This window comes from Crocuta crocuta, unplaced genomic scaffold (assembly GCF_008692635.1).
Source record: "Crocuta crocuta isolate KB4526 unplaced genomic scaffold, BGI_CrCroc_1.0 scaffold43, whole genome shotgun sequence".
NCBI classification, from domain to species: Eukaryota; Metazoa; Chordata; class Mammalia; order Carnivora; family Hyaenidae; genus Crocuta; species Crocuta crocuta.
Genome location: NW_027529429.1, coordinates 718,673 through 741,432, shown reverse-complemented (window position 1 = coordinate 741,432; position 22,760 = coordinate 718,673). Strand labels below are relative to the sequence as shown.

The following is a 22,760-nucleotide window of genomic DNA, read 5'->3' as shown; positions in this document are numbered from 1 at the left end:
AGAAGTAAGAAGAAAGAAAGAAAATGGATTTATCCCAGTAATGCAAAGCTGGCGTAACACCAATAGTTCACCATATTAGACTAAAGGAGAAACATTCCCATAATCATTTAAACAGAATCAGAAAAAAAAAAATCACTGGACAAAAACTCAGCACCCATTCATGATAAAACCTCTTAGCAAACTAAGAATTGATGGGAACATCCTTAAAAATTGATAAAGGTTATCTACCAAACACTTAAATTTTATATCATTATTTATTTAGTGTTTCAAATCTATTTTAGTTATTTAGTAATGCTACAATTTATTGGGCAGCAGCATGCTTTTATTGAGCACAGAGTACAATCTTGGTTCTATAACAATCCAGTTACCAGTTGGGATGATTACTGCTCCTCCCCTTCCCCTACGCCACCCCTCACCTTTGGGGTGACTGCCAACAGGGGCAAGTTCCATTCCATTCCACACAGCAGCACAGAAAGTAGCTCTACATGTTGCATTTGCTTGTCTTTTCACTCTATGGTGCTTTTTTTTTTTTAATATTTTTATTTTATTTCTAGGATAGAGAGAGACAGTGTGAACAGGGGAGGGTCAGAGAGAGAGGGAGACACAGACTCTGAAACAGGCTCCAGGCTCTGAGCTGGCAGTCAGCACAGAGCCCGATGCGGGGCTCGAACCCACGAACAGCGAGATCATGACCTAAGCGAAAGTCGGACGCTTAACCGACTAAGCCACCCAGGCGCCCCTCTATGGTGCTTTTTAAAAGGTTAATTTTAATTTTTTTATGTTTATTTATTTTTGAGAGAGTAAGCAGGGGAGAGAGAGAGAGGGAGACACAGAATCCGAATCCAAATCTGAATCTGAAACAGCCTCTAGGCTCTGAGCTGTCAGCACAGAGCCCAATGTGGGGCTCGACATGAACTGCGAGATCATGACTGGAGCTGAGGTTGGATACTCAACCAACTGAGCCACCTGGGCACCCCAAAAAGTTAGTTTTAATATAGAAAAATGTTTTGATTGTTTATGGTTTACATTGTTTAATATTTGTTTAAGAAACCCTACGATCTTTTCACACTTATGTCTTTTATATACCATGAATTAATTTTTGCATATGGTATAGCAAATATTAGAAAACAATAATGTTTTAAAATACCATTTACAATAGCAACAAAAAGATACCAAATATCTAGTGATAAATCTAATGAAATATATTCAAGACCTTTACATGAAACCTATGAAACCTTAGTAGGAGAAATTAAAGAAATCAAAATAAATGAAGAGATCCATGTTTATGACTAGAAAATGCAATATTAAGATATCAATTCTCCCTCAAATTGACCTACAAATTCAAAGCAAGCCAATAAAAAAAAAATCCCAGTAAGTTATTTTGTGGAAATTAACAAGCTGATTCTAAACTTTATATGGAGATTTAAAGACCCTAGCATAGCCAGGGAAATCTTGTATAATAAAAAGTAACAGAACCTATAATACCAGATATCAAGATGTACCACAAAGCTACAATAATTAAGATGGTGTGACACTGACAAAAAGACAGATAAATAGACTAATCAGACAGAAGAGAGGCTAGAAACAGATCCACACATATATAGTCATCTGATTTAAGAAAAAGATACCACTGTAATTAAGTAGGGAAAGGATAGTTTTTTCAAAAAATGGGGAAAATAAACCTTGGCTTTTATGTCACACCATATATAAAAGTTAATTTGAAATATACTATAGACCTAAATGTGAAAGAAAATATAATAAAAGTTCTAGAAGAAAACAAGGAAATATCTACATGACTTTGGGGTAGGCAAAGATTTCTTAAACCAGGACTCAAAGGCACTAATCAAAAAAGATTGATAAGATGAACTTCAAGAAAATCAAGAACTTCTGTTGATCAAAGACATCATTAAGGGGTGCCTGCCAGGCTCGATTGGTAGAGCATGCAACTCTTGATTTCAGGGCCTCAGGGCCATGAGTTCAAGCCCCATGTTGGGTATAGAGCTTACTTTAAAAAAAAAAAAATAGACACTATTAAAATAGTAAAAGGGTAAGCAACAGACTGGGAGAAAATATCTATAATATATGTATTTGATACAGGATGCATATCTAGACTATATAAAGAACTCTTACATATTAATAAGGAAAAAAACCAGAAAACAGTTAAAATAAGCAAGAGACTTAGACCATCACAGAAGAGAACACCAAAACAACCAATAAACATATGAAAAGATGTTCAACAATTCTGGTGATCATTGAAACACAAATTAAAACTACAGTGAGGGGCACCTGGGTGGCTCAGTCAGTTAAGCATCTGGCTCTTAATTTCAACTCAGGTCTTGATCTCATGGCTGTAATATCAACCCCTGCATCTGGCTCTGCACTGTGTGTGGAGATTTTTGAGATTTTCTCTTTCTCTCCTTCTGGCCCTCCCCTGCTTGCACATACTTTTTCTCTAAAACAAATAAACACACAAATAAAACTACAATGAAATACCACTGTATACCAGTTCAGCTAAAGTTAAAAACTCTGACAATACTAAGTGTTGATGAGAACATAGGACAACTGGAAGTCTCCTATGCTGCTGGGGAATACAAACTGGTACAACCACTCCAGAAAACTGTTTGGTACTTTAAACAAACATATAGCTATTCTAGCAGTTTCACTCCTAGAATACATACTCCAAACAAATAAGTGCTATGTCCACCAAAGGACATGTACAAGAATGTTCACATCAGCATTATTCATAACAACAAAAGCTGGAACAAATTTAAATGTCTATCAGTAGGAGAATTGTGGTACATTCTTACAGGGAAATGCTACACAGCATACAAAAGAGTGAACCACTATTTCCTAGAAAATTATGCATAAACCTCACTAACATAATGTTGAGGGTAAAAAAAATGCCAGACATATTGATTCCATTTACATGCAATTCAAAACTAAATTAATCTATGGTGACAGAGATCAGAGTAATAGTTACCTTTTTGGGGGTATTGACAGGAGAGGTACCAGGGAGTTTGCTGAGGTGCTGGAAATGTTCTACATCTTGTTCTCGGTGATGGTTACATGGATGTAGATACATGTAAATATTTCAACAAACTGCACACTTACAATTTGTTTACTGCATGCAAACTTTACCTTAATTAACAAAATAAACCTTTATTTTTATTTATTTATTTATTTTTATAGAGAGAGAGAGCAGGGGAAGGGCAGAGAGAATCCAGGTCCAGTGTGGAGCCCAACGTGGGGCTTGATCCACAACCGTAGGTTCATGACCTGAGCTGAAATCAAGAGTCGGATGCTTAACTGACTGAACCACCCAGGTGCCCACAAAATAAACTACTATTTAAAAAGTATAATATTTTTGTAACATTAAAACAAAAGTGGGATTTAGGAACTGGGAGGTATAGAAAGGCTGTGCAATAGCTTGCCCCACCTCCCAGCTTAGTGCAATGTCAGCTTAGTGCAATGTCAGGTCCAGCTATTATTGTCTGGAAGCTAAAGGCCATTTCCCTGTATGAATCTACCTAGGGCTTCTTGTACATTATTTCTCATGTTCACAAAATCTGGGTGGATCTCTTCTCTCAGATCTAGTTTACCTGGAGATGGCGACCAGCCAGAGAACTGGGTAAATATCCAGCCCCACCTGACAGACAGCAAACTATAGTGACAGGAATATGTAGCAGGGCCTCCAGGAGCCCTAGGCAGAAGGCATGTACCACAGATGCAAAATAGGCATAACTAGGAAGGACTCCATCACACAGTGGCCTACCAAAGGTTCAAAGTAGGCTCAGAAATAAGCCCAGTGGCATAAAAGATCCAGATTCCAACTTTCAAATCCCCTAATGCCTCTGGCACAAACAGCTAAAGAAAAATCATTGTTATGTTCCTTCTTCTCCCTGCTCAAGGCCAGGACCAACCTTTAGGGAAAAGGTTGAATCCAAGCCTCTGCCCATCTATAATTGATCCATCTACCTCACAACAGAGACTACTGGTGCTGGGCAGGACAATGGCTCTGGGCCAACTTCAGAGTCCAGACCACACAGGGGATCCCAGGAGAAGCGTGAGCCCAGAGGAGACTGGGACCCTGGCAAGCTCAGCTTGGAGAAAACTCTCATAATAAACTGCATTGTAGCCTCTTACCAGGTGCAGGATGGATGTGCAGAGGTTCAGGCAGCGATGGAGCAGCTGCAGAGCCCTGTGGTTCTCCTTGGCTAGAGCCCGCTGCAGGTCCAGCAGCCCATAGCATCGATTGGGGTCTTGGGGGAGCCAGGTGACAGAGCGCAGTTCCTGCAGAAGCCTGCAATCAATGGTGAAGCTGCTCAGAGCTGGCATCTCAGCCTTCCTTCCTTGAGCACCTCTGACCTCTTCCTAGCCCAGCACACCTCAGTAAGCAAAGGTTTAGAAAGATTATAATATTCCTGGTGACCTACAGAGACAGATTCCTTTTGAGAATTCTTTGGAAGAATTCAAGGTGAGGAAGTTGCTGGCCGGGCAATTCTTTGGGAAAGGCCTGGGGTTATGTGCAAATGTTTCTACTAACTGACCTTTCTGCCAGGAGAAGGTCTCTTTGAAAGAGGGGAAGCTAAGGGCCCTAAAAATCTAGAAGGGCAGATCAGTTTTAGGATCAAAGGTGGGGGCACCTGGGTGGCTCAGTCGGGAGCGTCCGACTTCGGCTCAGGTCGTGATCTCACAGTTCATGGGTTCGAGCCCCGCGTTGGACTCTGTGCTGACAGCTCAGAGCCTGTAGCCTGTTTCAGATTCTGTGCCTCCCTCTCTCTCTGATCCTCCCTTGCTCACACTATCTCTCTCTCTCTCAGAAAAAAAAAAACATTAAGAAAATTAAAAAAAAAAGGATCAAAGGTGATGAACCTCCAACTTCTCTATGGACTGACCATCCATAGAGAAGCAGAAAACCTGCTTCTGTTATCCACTCCCTCCCTGAAATATTACTTCTCTCAAAATCCTTGAAAAATATGAAAGACACCCAATAAGCAAAAGATGATCATAATGGGTGTCATCTATTCAGCACCTATTAATAGGCATTGAACATGGTATTTTATATTTACTTTTTAAAAAATGTTTTATTTATTTCTGAGAGAGAGAGAGGAGAGAGAGAGAGAGAGAGTGAGCACGGGAGGGTCAGAGAGAGAGGGAGATACGGAATCCAAACAGGCTCCAGGCTCTGAGCTAGCTGTCAGCACATAGCCCAACACGGGGCTCGAACCCACAAACTGTGAGATCATGACCTGAGCCGAAGTCAGATGCTTAACCGACTGAGCCACCCAGTCGCCCAGGGAATTTTATATTTACAGTCTCACTTAATTCTCATGATAGCTGTGTAGTAGAAACCTTTATCCCTAGTTTTCATATCAGGAAACAAGGCTCAAAGAGTAAAGTCCTTGCTAATGTTCAGGATTTAAATTCAGATCTGTCTAGCCTCTAAGCCCTTATGCTTTTAATTACACTATGAGGATCAGGCTAGACTGGAGGATTCCCAGAGCAGAGGGTTTCAAACTGGTTACTCACAGATCAAATCCAGACTAAAAATGTTTTCATATATTCTGCTAAGAGTTGGCCAGCACATTGTTTTAATAAAAATTTGAGTTAAGTAGGTAAAATTAAGACATTTTCCAACAAAATGTGAATTTCCACGAAATCCTGAAAAACAAGGCAGCTGGCATGCTGTAGCCATATTCCCAGAGGCAACAGACAGCTGGAACTGAGTAGTGACTGTCCTATTTAGATGCAGTCTCCAGACTGTATTCCCCACACTCTCTAATGTCTTGCACCTAACCTACTATGTTTCTTCCATAGCTCCTGCTCAGGCCCTGTAGGCATTTGAGCTTGCAACTTCTATCACAGAGGATAATAAAGTGGCTGAGGAGTGCAAGAAAAGTAAGAAAGTACTGAAAACAGGAGTAACTAAGCTTTCCCTCAAAAAAATAAAAAAAATAAAAGAATCCAAAGGATACCATGGAAAGAGCAGAGAATTTGAATTCAGACACCTGAGTTATGTCCCTAGATCCAATACTCAATAATTGTGTGGTTTGGGTGAGGAATACATAATTACCTCAAAATATGTTCGGGATATGTTATTTAAGAAAAAAACTGGCTACTTAACAGTATGTCAAGTATGACTACAGACATGTATATGATAGAAAGTAAGACCAGAAGGGACATGCAGCAAAATGTTTGTCATGGTTATTTATGGTTGGTAAGATTAAAGATTTTTTTCCTTTGTGCTTTTTGGTAACTTCCAAAACTTTAGTAAGGAGCATGTTATTGTTTTTTATAAAAATAATTTAAAAGATCCATTGACACTGTGTTTTGAAGACCTTACCTGCTAATATGCAGAAGCCCAACTCCAAAGTGGGGCACAGCCAAGAGCAGATGCTTCCCTAGAAAAGTCCGGTGCCGGTGCAGCCCACTCAACTTCACGCTCCTCTTCCAACTACAGAGCAGAGGGCAGTGGCAGCACGCTACTGCTCCCCGCAACACTTCTCCACACGCCCCATACCGTCATCACTTACCAAGCCAAGGCCTTGTGTAAGAGGCAATATTTAAAGAATGGGATGGACTGGAGCTGCTGCCAGAGGACAGAGTGGCGGTGCCAGGTGCCCAGCGTGATCGTCTCACTGCCTTCCACAGGATGGACATGCAGGATCCCAAAGGGAGAGAAGATGTAGTGCTCAGGGTTCACCTTCTTGGGTGGCACCACCGTCAGGCTGTAGGGCCTTTAGAAAAGAGCTCTGGTCAGCAGGAGCCCTGGGAACTCCTGCAGACTTCAGGAACGGACAAAAGAAGGATGGAGAGGTGAAACATGGTAGCAGGAATGAAGGTGGAAGAAAGTGGGAAGAAGGGAAAGAGAACAGAATGATCTTCAATCTCAAAAAAGGAAACAAATATTAATGTTTTAAAAGTTTATTTTGAGATAGAGAGAGCGTGAGCAAGGCTCCCTGACATCAGTGCAGAGCTCCACACAGGGTTCTGTCCCACAAACTGAACCATGAGATCATGACCTGGGCCAAAATCAAGAGCCGGACCCTCAACCAACTGAGCACCCCAAGGAAACAAATATTATTGTTATTTTTTTTTTTAATTTTAATGTTATTTATTTTGGGTAGACAGAGAGAACACAAGCAGGAGAGAAGAGAGAGAGGGAGACACAGAATCTGAAGCAGGCTCCAGGCTCTGAGCTGTCAGCACAGAGCCTGACGTGGGGCTCAAACCCACAGACCATGAGATCATGACCTGAGCTGAAGTTGGACGTTTAACCGATTGAGACACCCAGGCACCCCAGGAAACAAATATTATTAAGAATAAAGGAAGCCAGGGGTGCCTGGGTGGCTCAGTCAGTTAAGTGTCTGACTTCAGCTCAGGTCATGATCACACGGTTCGTGGGTTTGAGCCCCGCGTCGGGCTCTGTGCTGACAGCTAGCTCAGAGCCTGGAGCCTGCTTCAGATTCTGTATCTCCCTCTCTCTCTGACCCTCCCCTGTTCATGCTGTCTCTCTCTCAGAAATAAATAAAACATAAAAGAAAAAAATTTTTAAAAAAGAAGAAAGAAAGCAAAATATATAGCGGAAGAAAAAAAAAAAAGGGACCTAGCCAGTTCTAACAAGTTCATATCTCCAGATCCAGATACTTTACATTCTGTCAAACCTAAGATACTATCAGTTGTAAGCTGCAGCATTTTTTAAAAAATGCAACATTAAAATTTAAAATGCTGCCAATGTGATACTCTACCAATTTGTAAGATGCATCATAATTTCAGAGATGTTAAAATGTAAAAAAAAAAAAAAAAAAAAAAAAGAAGTACATCTTAGAAATGATAAAATATGTATATCCCTAGGTACTGAAATAACTTGCAGAGAAAATCAGGGGTGGTGTTTGGAGTAACTGAGAACAGGGGAAAGCAGGGGGTGAACTCAACACAGGCAAATAAAGAGGAAAAGTGCAACCAAGAGAACCAGGCATGTACCTCCGGAGCCACCTTAAAATCCTACAAAGTTCTCTTACTTCAGTACAATGCACCTACATCCCACACTAAATTCCATTTATATAGTTGTATCTAGTTGCAGGAGCCTGGTTAGCATAGCGCTGTTTGGGCACATTCAATAAAGTATTTATCAACTTTTATTTTACAGTTTTATTTTCATAACTTGGAGCCAATTATGTATTTAAGCATTATGTATATTTTAAAGCCCTTTATAAGCTTTTATGTCCCATTTCCTCTGCCTGAAATGCCTAAGAGATAACGTGGCCCTCTTCTATCTCTTCTCTCTCAACTCTCTAGAATACATGATTAAGCAAATGACAGAAGAGCATTTATTTAGCTAGATCCAGAATGAACTAAGTCAAGTCATGTAACACTTTGTTTCCTTTCTGACAAAGTGACTAGATTTTCTCCAGTACTCGTTTCCCCAAACCATTTCTCTGAAACAAAGAAGAGTCATAACTTTGTCCAAGATAGTTAAGGAAAGAACATAGGATTTAAAACCGAATCTTCCTGACTCAAGCCACCTCCCTTAACCACTGAGCTGCTTAGTTTCCCACAGCTTCCTGTCCTAACTGAACCCGGGCTCTCCTAAGGGGTCATTCCTTCCTCCTTCTTCTCCCTCTTCTCCTTCTCCTGGGATTTTATTTTTAAGCGATCTCTACAAGCAACATGGGGATCGAACTTAACAACTGTGAGTTCAAGAGTATTATGCCACTGACTGAGTCCGCCAGGCACCCTTGAATACTGCTCTCCCTACACACGGTGAGGATAGAGGGTACTCTCCTCATTCCCCATAGCCACTGCCCCTTTGGAGGATAGTTACTCATTCAACAAATATTTATTAAGCCAACTGCTGTGCTAGGCACTGAGGATGTAGCAGTAAACAAGAAAAATTCAGTTCCTGACTTCATATGGAGTTTAATTAAACCATTTATCAAATTTCCCTTCTGTCCAAGTACTGTGATTGCAGATGAGGACATAAAAATAACCACTACATAGTCCTTGCCCTCAAAGGGCTCAGATCAGTCAGAGTATTAAGTGATGGTAGAGAGTATTCAACAGCTTCCCAAACACCTCAAGTTCTCTGCCTTACTGAAACACTGCAAGTTCTATACAGAACTCATCTCCTTGCCTCCAAGCCTGTTTCTACTCTGGATAATTCATTCATTCATCCAACAAATGTTATTGAGTCTCTACTCCATGCCAAATTGTTCTAAACCCTCAGGGTATGCTGTTGAACATAACAAACAAAAATCCCTGCCCTGACAGAGCTCTCATTCTACTGAAGAAGAAAGATGGTAAACATAATAAAATGAGAGGGGAGGAAAAGCACAGGAAAAANACTCTAAGGAAGAGAAGGAATAAACTCCTATCTGAGTATGAATCAACATCCAGGACAAATATCAATATAACACTGTATGTTAACTATGTTAGAATTAAAATGAAAAACAATTTTAAAAAATCTGGGACAAATCCAAGAAAAAAGATGATCAATTCAAACACACTGGAAAAAAAAAAAAAGTACCTGTTACATGGCCAATAAACAAAATGAAACAATAAAGGCCAGGGTTCTACTTTAACTGATGGTGCAGTAGAAATTTGGAACAACACTCTCACTTGAGAACAACTAAAAAAAGGCAAAACGAATGGGTAAACTACGAAAATCATCTGTATGGACACATCAGGGAAGTCAAAATTAAATGCCGTGGGCTCTGGGTTGGGACCCCAGTCACAATAAAGGTTGAAGCAGAAAATACAGCTCTTCTGGGTGTGGACCCCAGCTGCGTGTGGCCTCTGGTCTTTGGCTGTCTGTGCCTGTCCAAAGCTCAGGCTCAGGAGCACATAGTAAAACTGACACACAATTGCCAATACTGGGTTCAACAGGCATCTCTGTTTGGGGAAAAGCACCACCAAATGCTAAACTCACGTCACTGGGTTTCCGTCTTTGGCAGATGTTCATCCTATAATTATTCACTGCCTTTTTAGTTCTCTTGCTCATGGTTTCTTGTCTCTCCATGTGTCTAATTATCTTTGATTGTGCTGCTTCTCTGATTATGATGAAGCTGATAGTTTAAAGTTCTAAGCTTGTAATTTTCTTTGTGCGAGCTCTCCATTGCAGTCAGTTAGCCTCCCATCCCACACCGCCACCGTTACTATCTCTACTGGCAGCCGGTCAGGTGTGGTAGACACTGGGTGTCAGTAGGTAGTTCACCACAGTCAGCCACAAGTGATCATTTCATTAACTGTGATGTCACTACATGTCATGGATTACTAGGATCCTATATCCCATTTTCATAGAGCTCAGTACTGTTGAAGGCCATGGACATTACCAACCCAATATCAGAATCCCATATTTGAGGCTCCTTTCCTTTCACAATATCAGCAAGGGTCCAATCAGGAAAGCAGAAACTAAATGGGGCATTTCAACAAAGTGAATTTAATAGAGAGCACATGTTTGTTTGTTTGTTTTTAAGTTGTTAAAGAAACAAACTGCTTGAAAGGGAACACTAATGTGGCACAGTTACAAAAACTGCAGGAATGGATGCCAGCCCGAGAATGAGAGGAACATAAGGCAGAGGTCTGGATTCTCAGAAGCCATGAGCTTGGAGGAGCGGCTTGTAGATCTGGGGCCTGGACCTCAGAGGAGGCGCTGCCAGACTGGTACTAGGACCTATGGAGCTTGGAGGAGGGGCCGCACAGTCAAGATGCAGAGCGCTGACGGGCAGGTGCCACCCGGCTGGCGCTGGTGCCATCAGAATCGTGAAGAGGCTAATTCAGGAGGTGACCACTGCCACCAGCATGAAGGACCAATCCTGACAGAAAGAGCAAGCCAGGGAAAGAGGAAGTCCCTTCTCTAATCTTGCTGTCCAGTCTCCTTCTAGCACCTCCTACCAATCAAACCTAACAGGAGGCCAGCTGAAAAAGGAGGAATAGTTTGCAGAGTCTCAGCCCCAGTGTCATGAAGCAGAGAGAGAAGAGGAGAATGAGAGCCAAAAGACAACAGCCTAATAACTGGCACAACACTCTCAGTCAGAACTTGTTAAATGACCCGATCAGTAAATGCATGGATGATATGCTCCATTAGTGCTATGTAAGCTCAGGAGAAAGACAGCAGTGTATGTAGGAAATAAAACCTTCTGGGAGGGTATACAACACACTGCTGAAGAGCATGGACTTTTGGGTTAAGACAGTGCTAGGTTTGTCTGTTTCTACCACTTACTATGTGACAAGTTACTTAACCTCTTTATGCCTCAGGGCACCCTTCTTATATATAAAAATAATAATGATAGGACAATGCCTGGAAAAAACTGGTTAATGGTCATTATTATTTCTGGGAAGAGATGGGACTTGAACAGGGCTTTGAGACATACATAAATTTTAGAGCTAACAGAAGAAAATGAACACGTCCTGAGTCATACGGAAGGAGGGGACTTGTTTTTATAGCCCCAGAACTAAAACCAGGACCAGAAGGTAGAAATTAAAAGAAAGTAGGGTTGGGGCGCCTGGGTGGCTTAGTCAGTTAAGCGTCCAACTTTCGCTTAGGTCATGATCTCGCGGTTCGTGGGTTCGAGCCCCGCGTCGGGCTCTGTGCTGACTGCCAGCTCAGAGCCTGGAGCCTGTTTCAGTCTGTGACTCCCTCTCTCTCTGACCCTCCCCTGCTCACACTGTCTCTCTCTCTCTCCTAGAAATAAATAAAACATTTAAAAAATAAATAAATAAAAGAAAGTAGGGTTTGGTTCAGTCTAAGGAACGGGATGCGTTGGGAAACTCAAAGCTTCCCCTCACTGTTCAACCACCAGATTCCTGCACTGGAGTTGGAAGAGATCACCATTAAATTCCCTTCCAAGTCTACGACCAAATGTATCTACCATTTTAGGACAGATTAAAGAAGACAGAACCGAAAGTAGAAAAGGCTGTGAGAGCAAAGGGGAGCAAAGAAGAGGTGCAGAACGGAAAGGAGGAAGCTGAGAAGGGATGAGGGAAGCAAACTGGAAGACAGAGGAGAAGGAGCCAGAGAGAATAAAGGACAGGAGAGGAATGGAAAAGGAGAGGAAGGGAGGTGGGGGACAGCAGGGGAGGAAACCAGGAAGTGGCCAGAGTAAAAGGGGTCTGGACTTACCTAAAGTACCGGCTGGGAGCTACATTGAGATAGAGGAAGTGGATCTTCTTCAGGTATCTCTCTGTCTTTATAATGGTCATCACCTGGCTACCCAGGAGGGACATCTGAAATGAGAAGCCAGAGCTTCTCTTCTGTAAGGTCTTCTTCCTAGGAATTTCTGGATCAAGCTGAGACCTGTATGATAAAAAAAAAAAAAAAAAAAAAAAAAAAAAGGAGAAAAGAGACAGAGCAAGGAGTCATCTTGTCACTGTTAGCCAGTGAAAGGAGAAGCTAGACTGGGTGCTAAAGAGAATGTGATGTGGTATTGTCAGCGCCTGTCTACCACCTATACCCAGAGGTATTCACAAACCAGCAAATACAGTCAAGCAGCTATATTCATACAGACCAATCAATGAGCAACCCTTCCCTTTCTGACAAATGAATAATCACTCTGGACTTCTTTTGATTACTATGAAGTCAGTATTACATAATACTGAGTGAAATGGGAATACTTTGTTTTCCCAACTCATCACCTAGCAAGCCCACAGTCCTGGATTTCTCTACCATTGCTTCCTAACCTAGATCTCCTATCTTTGCCCCCATTATGCCTGCTTTCCAATTCTGCACGGTTTCCATGCCTGTGAGTCTTTCTTGCTCTTCCTCCATCACCACCCAACTTCTAGTTTCATGTCCTTTCCTTTCCAGCGAGGATCCAATGGTGCATTCTTCAATCCCCTCAAGCCTGCACCAGTATTTTCAATCTTCTTACCCTTCAATGCCAGCCAGCAAAATTGACATAAAAATTAATTTTCCAAGAAACCGAAAACTAGATACCTGCACTATACCAGTCAAGTATAGCAAGGTCACTAATTGACCCAAACCTAGATTAACAGAACAAGTTACCCCAGGGATAACAGTGCAATCCTATTCTAATAGTTCATATCAACAATAAGGCTTGTAACTTTGATGTTAGATCAGGACATCTGAACTGTGTAACAGCTATTAAAGCTTCATTTCCCCAACAGTTAAGAGTCCTACATGATCTAAATTAGTTCAGACAATTGCAGAACCAGGAATATCAGCCTCTCGATGGATTCCTGATATCTGATCTCAACTATGGGCTCATGCTGCTCTGGTGTCCTCATACAGGTTCTCAGGCAGCTATCTCTTTCAGTCCCCTCAGCTGCTATTCCAGGCCTCCACCCAGTCCCATGCCCAGCCCTGCCAGGCCCCCACCGCATCTCCTTCTCTGCCTCCTTCCCTGCCCAGAGAAAACTGAGACTCTCAGCCATCAACTAACTTCCCCTAGTTCAGCTGCCTTCCCACACATTTATCTGCCCAGATACCCATCTTAATCCCATCCTAATCAACTTGAGCGGAAGCAATGTCCTTTCTTCTCTGCAAGACTAATTCCTCCATTTGTGAAATGGATCCTTTATCCTCTCTTCAGGCTGTATTTTCAATCGCTTTCTTTTCTTACTGTTAGCCTATATTTATTCACTCACTATGCAAATATTATTGAATACCCACTTCTCAAGCACTGCCATAAGGGCTATGAACATCTCTCCATCTTTTTTTTTCTTTTTAGGAGTCCTATCCAGACACCACTGTTCCATTATCTCTCTCTCCCTTTCAAGCCAAGCTTCATGAAAGAATAGTAAAATGTAATTCCTACTTCCTCATCTCCCATTTGCTCTTGAATGCACTAAAATCTGGCTTCCTCTTCACAACTCCCCTGAAATAAATCGCTTTCCCCAACCTCCTCCTTGTTACTAAAACCAATGAACATTTTTTCAGATTTTTCTTACATGCTTCAGTAGCATTTAATACTAACTGCTTCCTCCTCCTTGAAACTCTCCTCTTATTTCACCTCATAACCTGCAAGACATTTTGTTAATAACTCCAATCTAAACCGAAGTACCTCTGATGTGCTTTCCCCTACATGTACACACACACACACACACACAGCAGCAGCAGCCAGGGGAAAGGCAGTGTTTTCTTATTATATAGCACTTATTACAATTTGTAATTGTATTTTACTGGCACCAAATTATTTACTATCTATTCCCCTAACTGAACTGTAAAGTTCCAAAGAAAGAGAATGAGTGTGTCTTGTTCATATCTCCAGCATCCAGCAGTTCCTAATACCTATTGTGGTATCCAGTAATACTTATTGAATGAATGGATGCCTGGGGGAACAGACCTGGAGAACTTCATGCAAGTGAAACCACATTAGCTGGGCCTCAGAGACTTTTCACCAGATCCAAAGAGAAATACAAAGAACTTGACCCGTTTCCAACATCTCAGTCCATTCTCACTTCAGTTACATACTTCCAGGAAAGGAAACATATCCAGGGCACAGGCAGGTCTTGGAAAAAGAAAGTTTTCTGGGGGTCTTGAAGACATAAATTGTCAGCACTGTCCCCTTCCATCAGGGCCCCAGGAGACTACCTATCTGTCCACCATTATGGCTTTAACGTTTTAGGAAAAACTTTCACCCAGCCATAAACTTAGAGCAAAAACTGAGGAAGCCAACCCAGATTAAAGGTAAAGCTACCCTTCTTCCCAGACAGTGAATGTGTCCTATACAAGCTGCAAAGCGCCTAGAAAATCAGGCCAGAGGATGGGGGGAAATTCTAAGACTAGTGTTAGAGATCCCTCAAAAGAGGAGATCTCTGTAGACACTCTGAAATCCTGAAAAGAGCAAGGAGAGCCAGATTGAGGGAAACAATCAGCACTCAGGGGACCAGGATGCCCACACTGGCAGGGCAGGAAGAGGATCTGGAAAGGTCAGAATGAAAGTCCTATTTGCCCATGCTGCCAACTCTAATCTGCTTTGGGGCTGGCTTAGTTCACACAGACATGAGTGGAAAGGCCCTTCAGACAAGCATTCACCTAGAAGCATCCTGAGGGAAGGACCTGTATCCAACATCCAGCACCCAGCACTAGGTAGGCCCAGAGGAGAGGCTCAGAGATTATGAATAAGCGAGAAAGGGAACTAAAGAAGCTTCTAGCAGCATCTGAGAAAGATCTGGAAACTGCAGAAACTCAAGCTGTTTTCTGAGGCTTTGGCTTCCTTATAGCTGACTTGATTTTCATGAATTTCTGCATTGCCGGATGGGGATTAACACTAAGACCACTCAGTTTATTTGCAGACAAAAAGGGAGAGAGAAGTAGCTTCAACCAGCATAGCTTGGGGTCAGGCTAATGCCTAAAATCAATGGGGAGCTGACCCTAGACACTGAAGTGATGCTGGAGGCATCCATTACCTGGCCTCTTTCTCCCCTCTGCTCAGAGCCCCACTCTAGGTCCCTCACTTACTTAGTCTCTTTTCTTCCAGCAGGCTCTTCCTCTGTGTCATCAGTGTCCCTGCTTTCATACTGGACAGGGATGTCTGTGGCCAGTGCCAAGGGCAGGAGGCTAAGGCCATCTAGCCACCAGGTCTCTTTCAGAGCCACCTGGGCACCAACAATACCCAGGCTGCGCTGTAGCTCCGGCAGCGTCAGTGGTCGCAACCATGTAGCCACGTCCTCCTTTGCGTGCTGCCCACCCCAGCGGGCCTGCACAAAAGGGCAGGCTGGGCGTGGGGGCCTATGATGGAACTTGTGCTTCTGGGGACAGCATTCAGTATGGGAGGCACTCTCTAACAAAGAGGTATCTGGGGGAAAGGCCTGCTCTATGGCATCCAGCAGGTCCAGCTGGAGCTGGGATTGGACCCAAGGTGCCCAGTGGGACAGCTGTTCCAGGAAGGGCAGCAAATCAAGGTGACCAACAAGCAGCACACGATATGGAGGCAGCAGGCGCAGCACTGCATGCAGGTAGTGCCAAGCTGCTGGGCTGCCATCCTGCAGCACAGCTGAGAACAGAGTTTGCAGCTCAGTTACCAGGAGCTCCAGCGCTGTGGGCTGCTCTGACTGACTCCCTGCCTTCAGGAACTGCCTCTGTGTCCTCTGACAGTCCTGGAGCTGCTCTTCTGTGTCTGGAACATGTACGGAGTGCTGAGATTCAAGGGCTTTAGGTGATGCCTCTTCAGGAGACACCTTCAGCTCCGAGGCCAAGAGGAGCTGGGCATTCAACTGCTGTCGAATTGACCTTGCCCACTGCTCAGGCTCTGACTGCCAGTTCCAAGCTCCTGGCTGCTGGGTCTCACCTGTTTGCCCCAGCCCAGAACAGGGGTGAGAGAAGGGGCCTTAGGCTCTGGGCTAGGGATGCTCAGGGTTGAAGGGGCTGGGGGACAGGGGAAGGGAGGGACTTAGGACAGGGAAATGGATGGAGCTGTAGGGCAGAGCAGAAGAGCAGAGGACAACTCTCCCCACAACTTCCCCCAAAGACTCTGGTAAGAAAAGGCCCAAGACAGAGGTAGGAGCCCTCTTTGCACAAGCGTTCCTTCCCACCACCCAGGAAGCAGTCCCCCTCACCTGGTGTAAGGGGTACAGGCAATGGAAGGGAAGAGAGACTGATGTGCTGGTGAGGTTTCATCTTAATTGCCTGTTGGAGAAACTGGTAAACTGGGACTGAGGGCCCAAGTACAGGCTCACTCACTCTACTCACAGCTGCCCACACAGAGACCGGCACACGGAGAAGTGATCACTTGCAGAGACAAACTGATGAACATCCGGAAGGGGCTCACTCAGAGAACTTTGGAAACAGCAAGGAACTGTCACTGGGAGTGGAGCCTGGGGATGGCCTGAAGGGGAGGATCCGGGGGTCACTCTGTGGCAGCAAAGTCCCAGGCCCATCTGCCCATGGGCTGAGGGGTGCTATTGAGGACAGAAAGCACAGAGAACTACATGGTGGGGATGAGGTTGGGGGTGTGGAGAGGAAAAAGTGGCAAAGGACCACGCTGGAGGGAGGAGGAGGAGGAGGAAAAAGGGGAGGAGGAGGAATGAGAGGAGAAAAAGGAGGGAGAGAGGGAAGGGGAGGACAGGGGGAGGGGCATGGGGTCCATGGGAGTGCGGGAGGAGGGCACCTTACTTGGGGCAGTGGCAAGGAAGGTCTGAAGGCAAAGGGAAGCAGATTACAAGCTGGACTTAACCGCAGTTGCATCCCCTCCCAGCTGTTAGAACGGTTACAGGGTCCCAAGAGCCTCGAGCCTTCACCCCAGAACTCTGGAACACCCTGAACACCGGAACACCGGAAGAGCCAGAAAGGGGAGGAGTCGGCATTGGTGCTGGGGCCGAGGTCGCACAAGCGCAGGGCAAGGGGCTAGGGCGAGGACAGGGAAGCACTGCGGCCCAGACCAAACCTGCTGGCTGTCCACATGCCTTGGGAACAGGTGATCAGCCTGGCTGGGTCTGAAAAAGAAATGACACTGTCGATTTGGGAAAGTAACAACCATGAGGGCATCGCGGGAAAGTGTGATCCATGTGCCTATTTATGTATTCCCTGAACGTCTAAGCTAGCGCCAGGTACCAGTAAGTTACGTCTTTGAGACCCTACGTGCACCCCATCCACATATCCGCCAATCCCACGTCACCACCACCCCCTCAAGCAAACCCCTAATAAGACAAAATCCTTGATCATAAGAAGCCCAAAATGGGGGGTGGGAAGGTCTAAATGATTTAAGGGAAGAAAGAAAGAGAGAGGAAGAGAGAAAGAGTCCCACCTCTGCCCTGCAATCCAGATTTGTATGTCCATCTGCCTCCTTAATGGCTCTATTTGCATATCTGATAAGTATTACAAACTTAAAATCTTAAAGTGTCCAAACCAGACTTCTAACTACCACCTCCGTCCCCATGGCAAAAGAAACCTGCCCCCATGGCAAAAGAAACCTGCTCCTTTCACTGCCTTCCCCAAATGACAAGTCCATTTTTCTAGTTGCTGAGGTCAAAAGCATGGAGTCACCTTAGATTTCTCTCTCCGTCCCTCCCTTCCCACACCTCAGCCTACCTCCCGTGTCAAATCCTTTGGCAAATTCTGTTGGCTATAGCTTCAAAATCTATCCAGAATCCAACAATTTCTCATCACCTTGAGTGCCACAACCTTAGTCTGTGTCACTATCACTTCTCACCTGGATTATTCCATAGCCTTCTAATGGGACTCTTTCCTTCCACCCTTGTCCCTACAACCTGTTCTTTTCAGAGTAACCAGTGACCCTTTTCAAGAACAGCTATTGTCACTCCTCTGCTTAAAACTCTCTAATGCCCTATTATCTCATTTCCTATGGTGAAAGCCAAAGTCCTACATGGCCTACAAGCTGCTATGTGATCAGCTGCCTGCTATCTCTCCTTCTCTCCTACTCTCCTCATTCACTCCACTGGAGCTGTGCTTGGATTACACCGAGGATGCTCCCATCTCAGAGCCTATGTACTTCTCTGCTTGTATATCAGTTAGGAAACATATAAGCTTTTGTACAAGTTTTCTGTGCCTATGTAACAAGTTACCACAAACTAAGTAGCTTAGAGACAAATACCCATTTAGTACCTCGTAGTTCTGTAGATCCATATCTAGCATGGCTTGGCTGGGTTCTCTGCTCAGGGTATCAGAAACAGGGGTTGACTGGGCGGAGTTCTCATCTGAAGGCAGGGGGGAAATTTCTCTTCCAAGCTCATCCTTGCTGGGTGGATTCAGATCCACACAGTTGTAAGACTAGATCCCAGTCTCCTTTCTGGGCATCAGATGTTGGGAACCACATTCAGGTCCTAGAGGCCACCCACCTTCTTTGCCATGTGGCTCATCCATCTCCAGGCCAGCAACGGTGCCTCAAACTCTTTGCAAGCTTGGAATCTTTCTGCATCCAGACAGAGAAACCTCCCTGCCTTTAAAAAGTTCATGTACTTAGGTCAGACCCACCCAGGTAATATTGCTTTCTTACAGTCAAGTATGCCATGTAGTATAAGCTGTCATACTCATAGTCCTAGTGATTATGTAGGATATGCACACAAGGAGTGGGAAATTTGGGACCATCTTAAAATTCTGCCCACCACATATGTTGTAACAACACAAGGACCCCAAAATACAGTGATTTAAACCAGATGGAAGTTTACTTTTTCCTCTTAAATAACTGCCCAAGTATAAATACTTGAGGGCTGGCTAACATGTCAGCCTTTTGGTTGTTTTACCTTCTCCAAGAAGGTCGTCCTGGTCTTCCACATCCAAGAGAGCTCACCACCATGTCTGCTAGGTCCCACCCCAGCCAATGAAGGAAAAAGTAGGAGGCACAGCCTTACTTTTTTAAAATAATTTTTTCATGTTTATTTATTTATTTTGAGACAGAGAGAGAACAAGCAGGGGAGGGGCAGTGAGAAAGAGGTAGAATTTCAAGAAGTCAGCCCAGAGCTTGACGCAGAGCTTAATCTCATGAACTGTGAGATTGTGACCTGAGACAAAAATCAAAGAGTCAGACACTTAACTGACTGAGCCACCCAGGTGGCACACCTAGGGGGGCACATCTTTACTGTTGAGGGCACAATTTGGCAATGTGATCACTAGATCACAAGGGCACACCTAGCTGCAAAGAAAGCTGTAAAATCTGATTTTTATTTTCAGGGGCCATGTGCCCAGATAAAAGTCAAGAGTTCTATTAGCAAAGAAAGAAGGGGACAATGAGAGGCTTATACCATAGGAAGCACTCTTCTTCCAGATGTCCACAAGGCTTTATTCCCTCATTTCCAGTCTCTGCTCAGAGATCTTATCAATGAGTTCTTGACTATCCAGAATAAAATAACAACACTTCCCACCTTCCTTACCCTTCCTACCCTGCATTATTTTTCTCCAGTGTTTAATGTCACCTCACATAAATACTTATTGGCTTACTGTCTATTTCCCTTGACCAGAAACATAAGCTCCATGGTGACAGAGACTCTGATTGCTCTCTGCTCCATCCCCATGGTGCTGGCACCATGAGTGGGTGATCAGAAAATATTTAAGGAACAAATGTATAAATGTATAGCAGTCTTCACTGATGAGAAAGGGGATCACCTCTGGAGTCAGGCTGTCTGGATCAAAAACCTACCACTCACTAGTTGTAGGGTATTTTGCCTCCATTTCAATTTTTTTTTTAAAAATAAAATAAAGGTAATAATAGTATCTACCTAACACCATTGCTGTGAGGATTAAATGAGTTAATGTGCATAAAATGCTTAGAATAAAGCACAGTAAAGTTGTGTGTTTTTGTTTGTGGCACTCTACCAAGTGCTGGACAAGGTGGACAAGACAAAATAGTTCAGTGAGGGCAGCAGCCCTTCCTGGAAAGGGCAAAGAAGAGTCCCAGAGTCGCAGAAGGCCTTGAAGTTCATGACCCTAAAACAATGGTTTTCCAGACAAACAAGGACAGAAGGGAATCCTGTTCAGTGGCCTCTACTGAGCCCTCAACACTGCCTAAAACTTGAATTATACTCTTTTTGTCAATCTACTCTTCCATTATGTGAAAATACTATTTCTTATGTGTACTCTCTCATCTTCCATTTTGTTTTACTCTCCAATGATAACTTCACCTATTTAAAAAAAATTAGATGCTGTTTCAGAGTTCTTCAGAGAAACAGAAACAATAGGACACACACACATAGGTAAATATGTGGGTAGATAGATTTTACTTTATTTATTAGAGAGAGAGGGCACAAGTGAGCAAGAGGCAGAGAGACAGGGAGAGAGAGAGAAAATCTCACAAGGGGCCAATTGAGAGGGAGGAAGAGAGAGAGAGAGAGAAGGAGAAAAACTAGGCTCATCTGAAGCAGGGCTTGGGTTTTTTTTGTTTGTTTGTTTTTTGTTTTTTACCTTAAGTCGGGCTCATGCTCACCTGAAGCAGGGCTTGAGCTAACCCAGTACAGGGCACAAACTCACTAACTGTGAGATCATGACCTGAGCCAGGAAGTCAGATGCTTAACCCACTGAGTCACCCAGGCATACCCCTAGGTAGATTTATTTTAAAGAATTGGCTCACATGGTTGTGGTGGCTGGCAAGTTCAAAATCTGTAAGATAGGTCAATATTGTGGAAACACAGGCAGGAATTAATGCTGTGGTCTTTTTTTTTTTTTTTAAGGTTTATTTATTTATTTTGAGAGAGGCAGAGACAGCATGAGCAGGGGAGGGGCAGACAGAAGGAGACTGAAAATCCCAAGCAGGCTCCACATTACCAGCTGCAGAGCCTGATCCGGGGCTCGAATGCACAAACTGCAAGATCATGACCTGAGCCAAAACCAAGAATTGGACGCTTAACTGACTGAGCCACCTACGCACTCCAACGCTGCAGTCTTGAGGCAAAATTCCTTTCTTGAGAAATCTGTTTTGCTCTTCTGGACTTCAACTTACTAAATGAAGCCCACCCTCCTCATTCAGAATAGGTTCTGTTAAAGTCGACTAATTATAGACGTTAACCACATCTATCAAATACCTTCATAGCAATACCTAGATTGGTGTTTGATTAAATAACTGGGCACTGTAACCTAGCCAAGTTGGCACATAAAAACCATCACACATAGTATTTAAAAGAAACTCTCTTTGGGCACCTGGGTGGCTCAGTTGGTCAAGCATCTAACACTTGATTTCAGCTTAGGTCATGATCTCATGGTTTGCGGCACAGAGCCCCACACTGAGCTCTGCACTGATGCAGATGGGATTGCCTCTCCTCTCTCTCTTTCTGCCCCTCCCTTCCTCGCACATGCTTTCTCTCTCAAATAAACAAAAAAGTATATTAAAAAGAATGTTTAAAAAAACAAAACTCTTTCAATCTCCCAATACCAAATTAAAAACCTGCTACTTAGATTTGCTTTATCCATTCCTCCATCATCCTGTTATCAATGAGATGCTCCTCCTTTCTCTAAAGCCAAGCTCTAGACCTTTGCTGTAGAACTCTTTCTTGCCTTCACTTACTCAGCAAATATTTATTGAGCACCAACTCTGTTAGGCACTATTTTAGGTGTTTGGTTACATCAGTGTACAAAGCAACAGCATTGTCAAAATTCCTAATTTATGATTTATAGAATGTAAATTCTAGCGGGAGATACAAGTAATGATAAACAAAATGAGCTCCTTTACCATTTCACCAATGGGTGAAGGGGACTAAAAGGTACAAATAAAAATAAATAGAACCTAGGCAGAATATAATTGAGTCACAAGACTGGACAACACATAGGGTATGATTTAAAACTCTCAATTTCCATAGAAATATTATTGATCTTAATCTTCACCCTCTTCAGTAGAATCACATTTAGAGAATTTATATCACTAGTCTTGGGAATGAAAATGATACCTTGAATCTGAAGGAAGAGAATTACCTGCAAAAGCCCTATAATGGTTTCTATCCTAACCTAGTTCCTGTTTAAATGATAAAACAAGCCTATTCCAAAAGTCCACACTATGTACTGTTTATGTGTGATAACAGCCCAAAATAATCTTACAGAAAAAAAAATAACAATAATGTGTGTAAAACACTACAGGAAACAATGCCAATATAAACAATTTTATATAATCATAGCAATATATGACCAAATATTAATAGAATCTTGATTCAGAATTAAAAACAAAGAACAAAATGAGTAAATCACATATTATGTGAGAAATGATAGTGCTATAGAAAAACAGAATAGAGAGGATCAGGAATGTCTAAGGAGAGGATGGGTTGCAATGTATGTATCTATGTATGTGTGTATGTATATATGTTATTTTTGTTTTCAGTAGAATTTAGTGATTCAACACTTATATTTAACATCCAGTGCCTAT

General features: G+C 43.2%; 1 protein-coding gene across 1 annotated transcript in view; it reads right to left on the bottom strand.

The window, feature by feature from the left end:
• Window positions 1–16,616, bottom strand: part of DNHD1 (dynein heavy chain domain 1) — a 78,118-nt gene extending 61,502 nt beyond the window's left edge. Inside the window, 6 exon segments of the mRNA XM_077759548.1 lie at window positions 4,144–4,300; window positions 6,344–6,454; window positions 6,534–6,737; window positions 12,122–12,295; window positions 15,422–16,250; window positions 16,519–16,616. Coding sequence (XP_077615674.1) covers window positions 4,144–4,300; window positions 6,344–6,454; window positions 6,534–6,737; window positions 12,122–12,295; window positions 15,422–16,250; window positions 16,519–16,579 — 1,536 coding nt within the window. The 5' untranslated portion in view covers window positions 16,580–16,616.
• Between the last annotated feature and the right edge of the window lie 6,144 nt (window positions 16,617–22,760).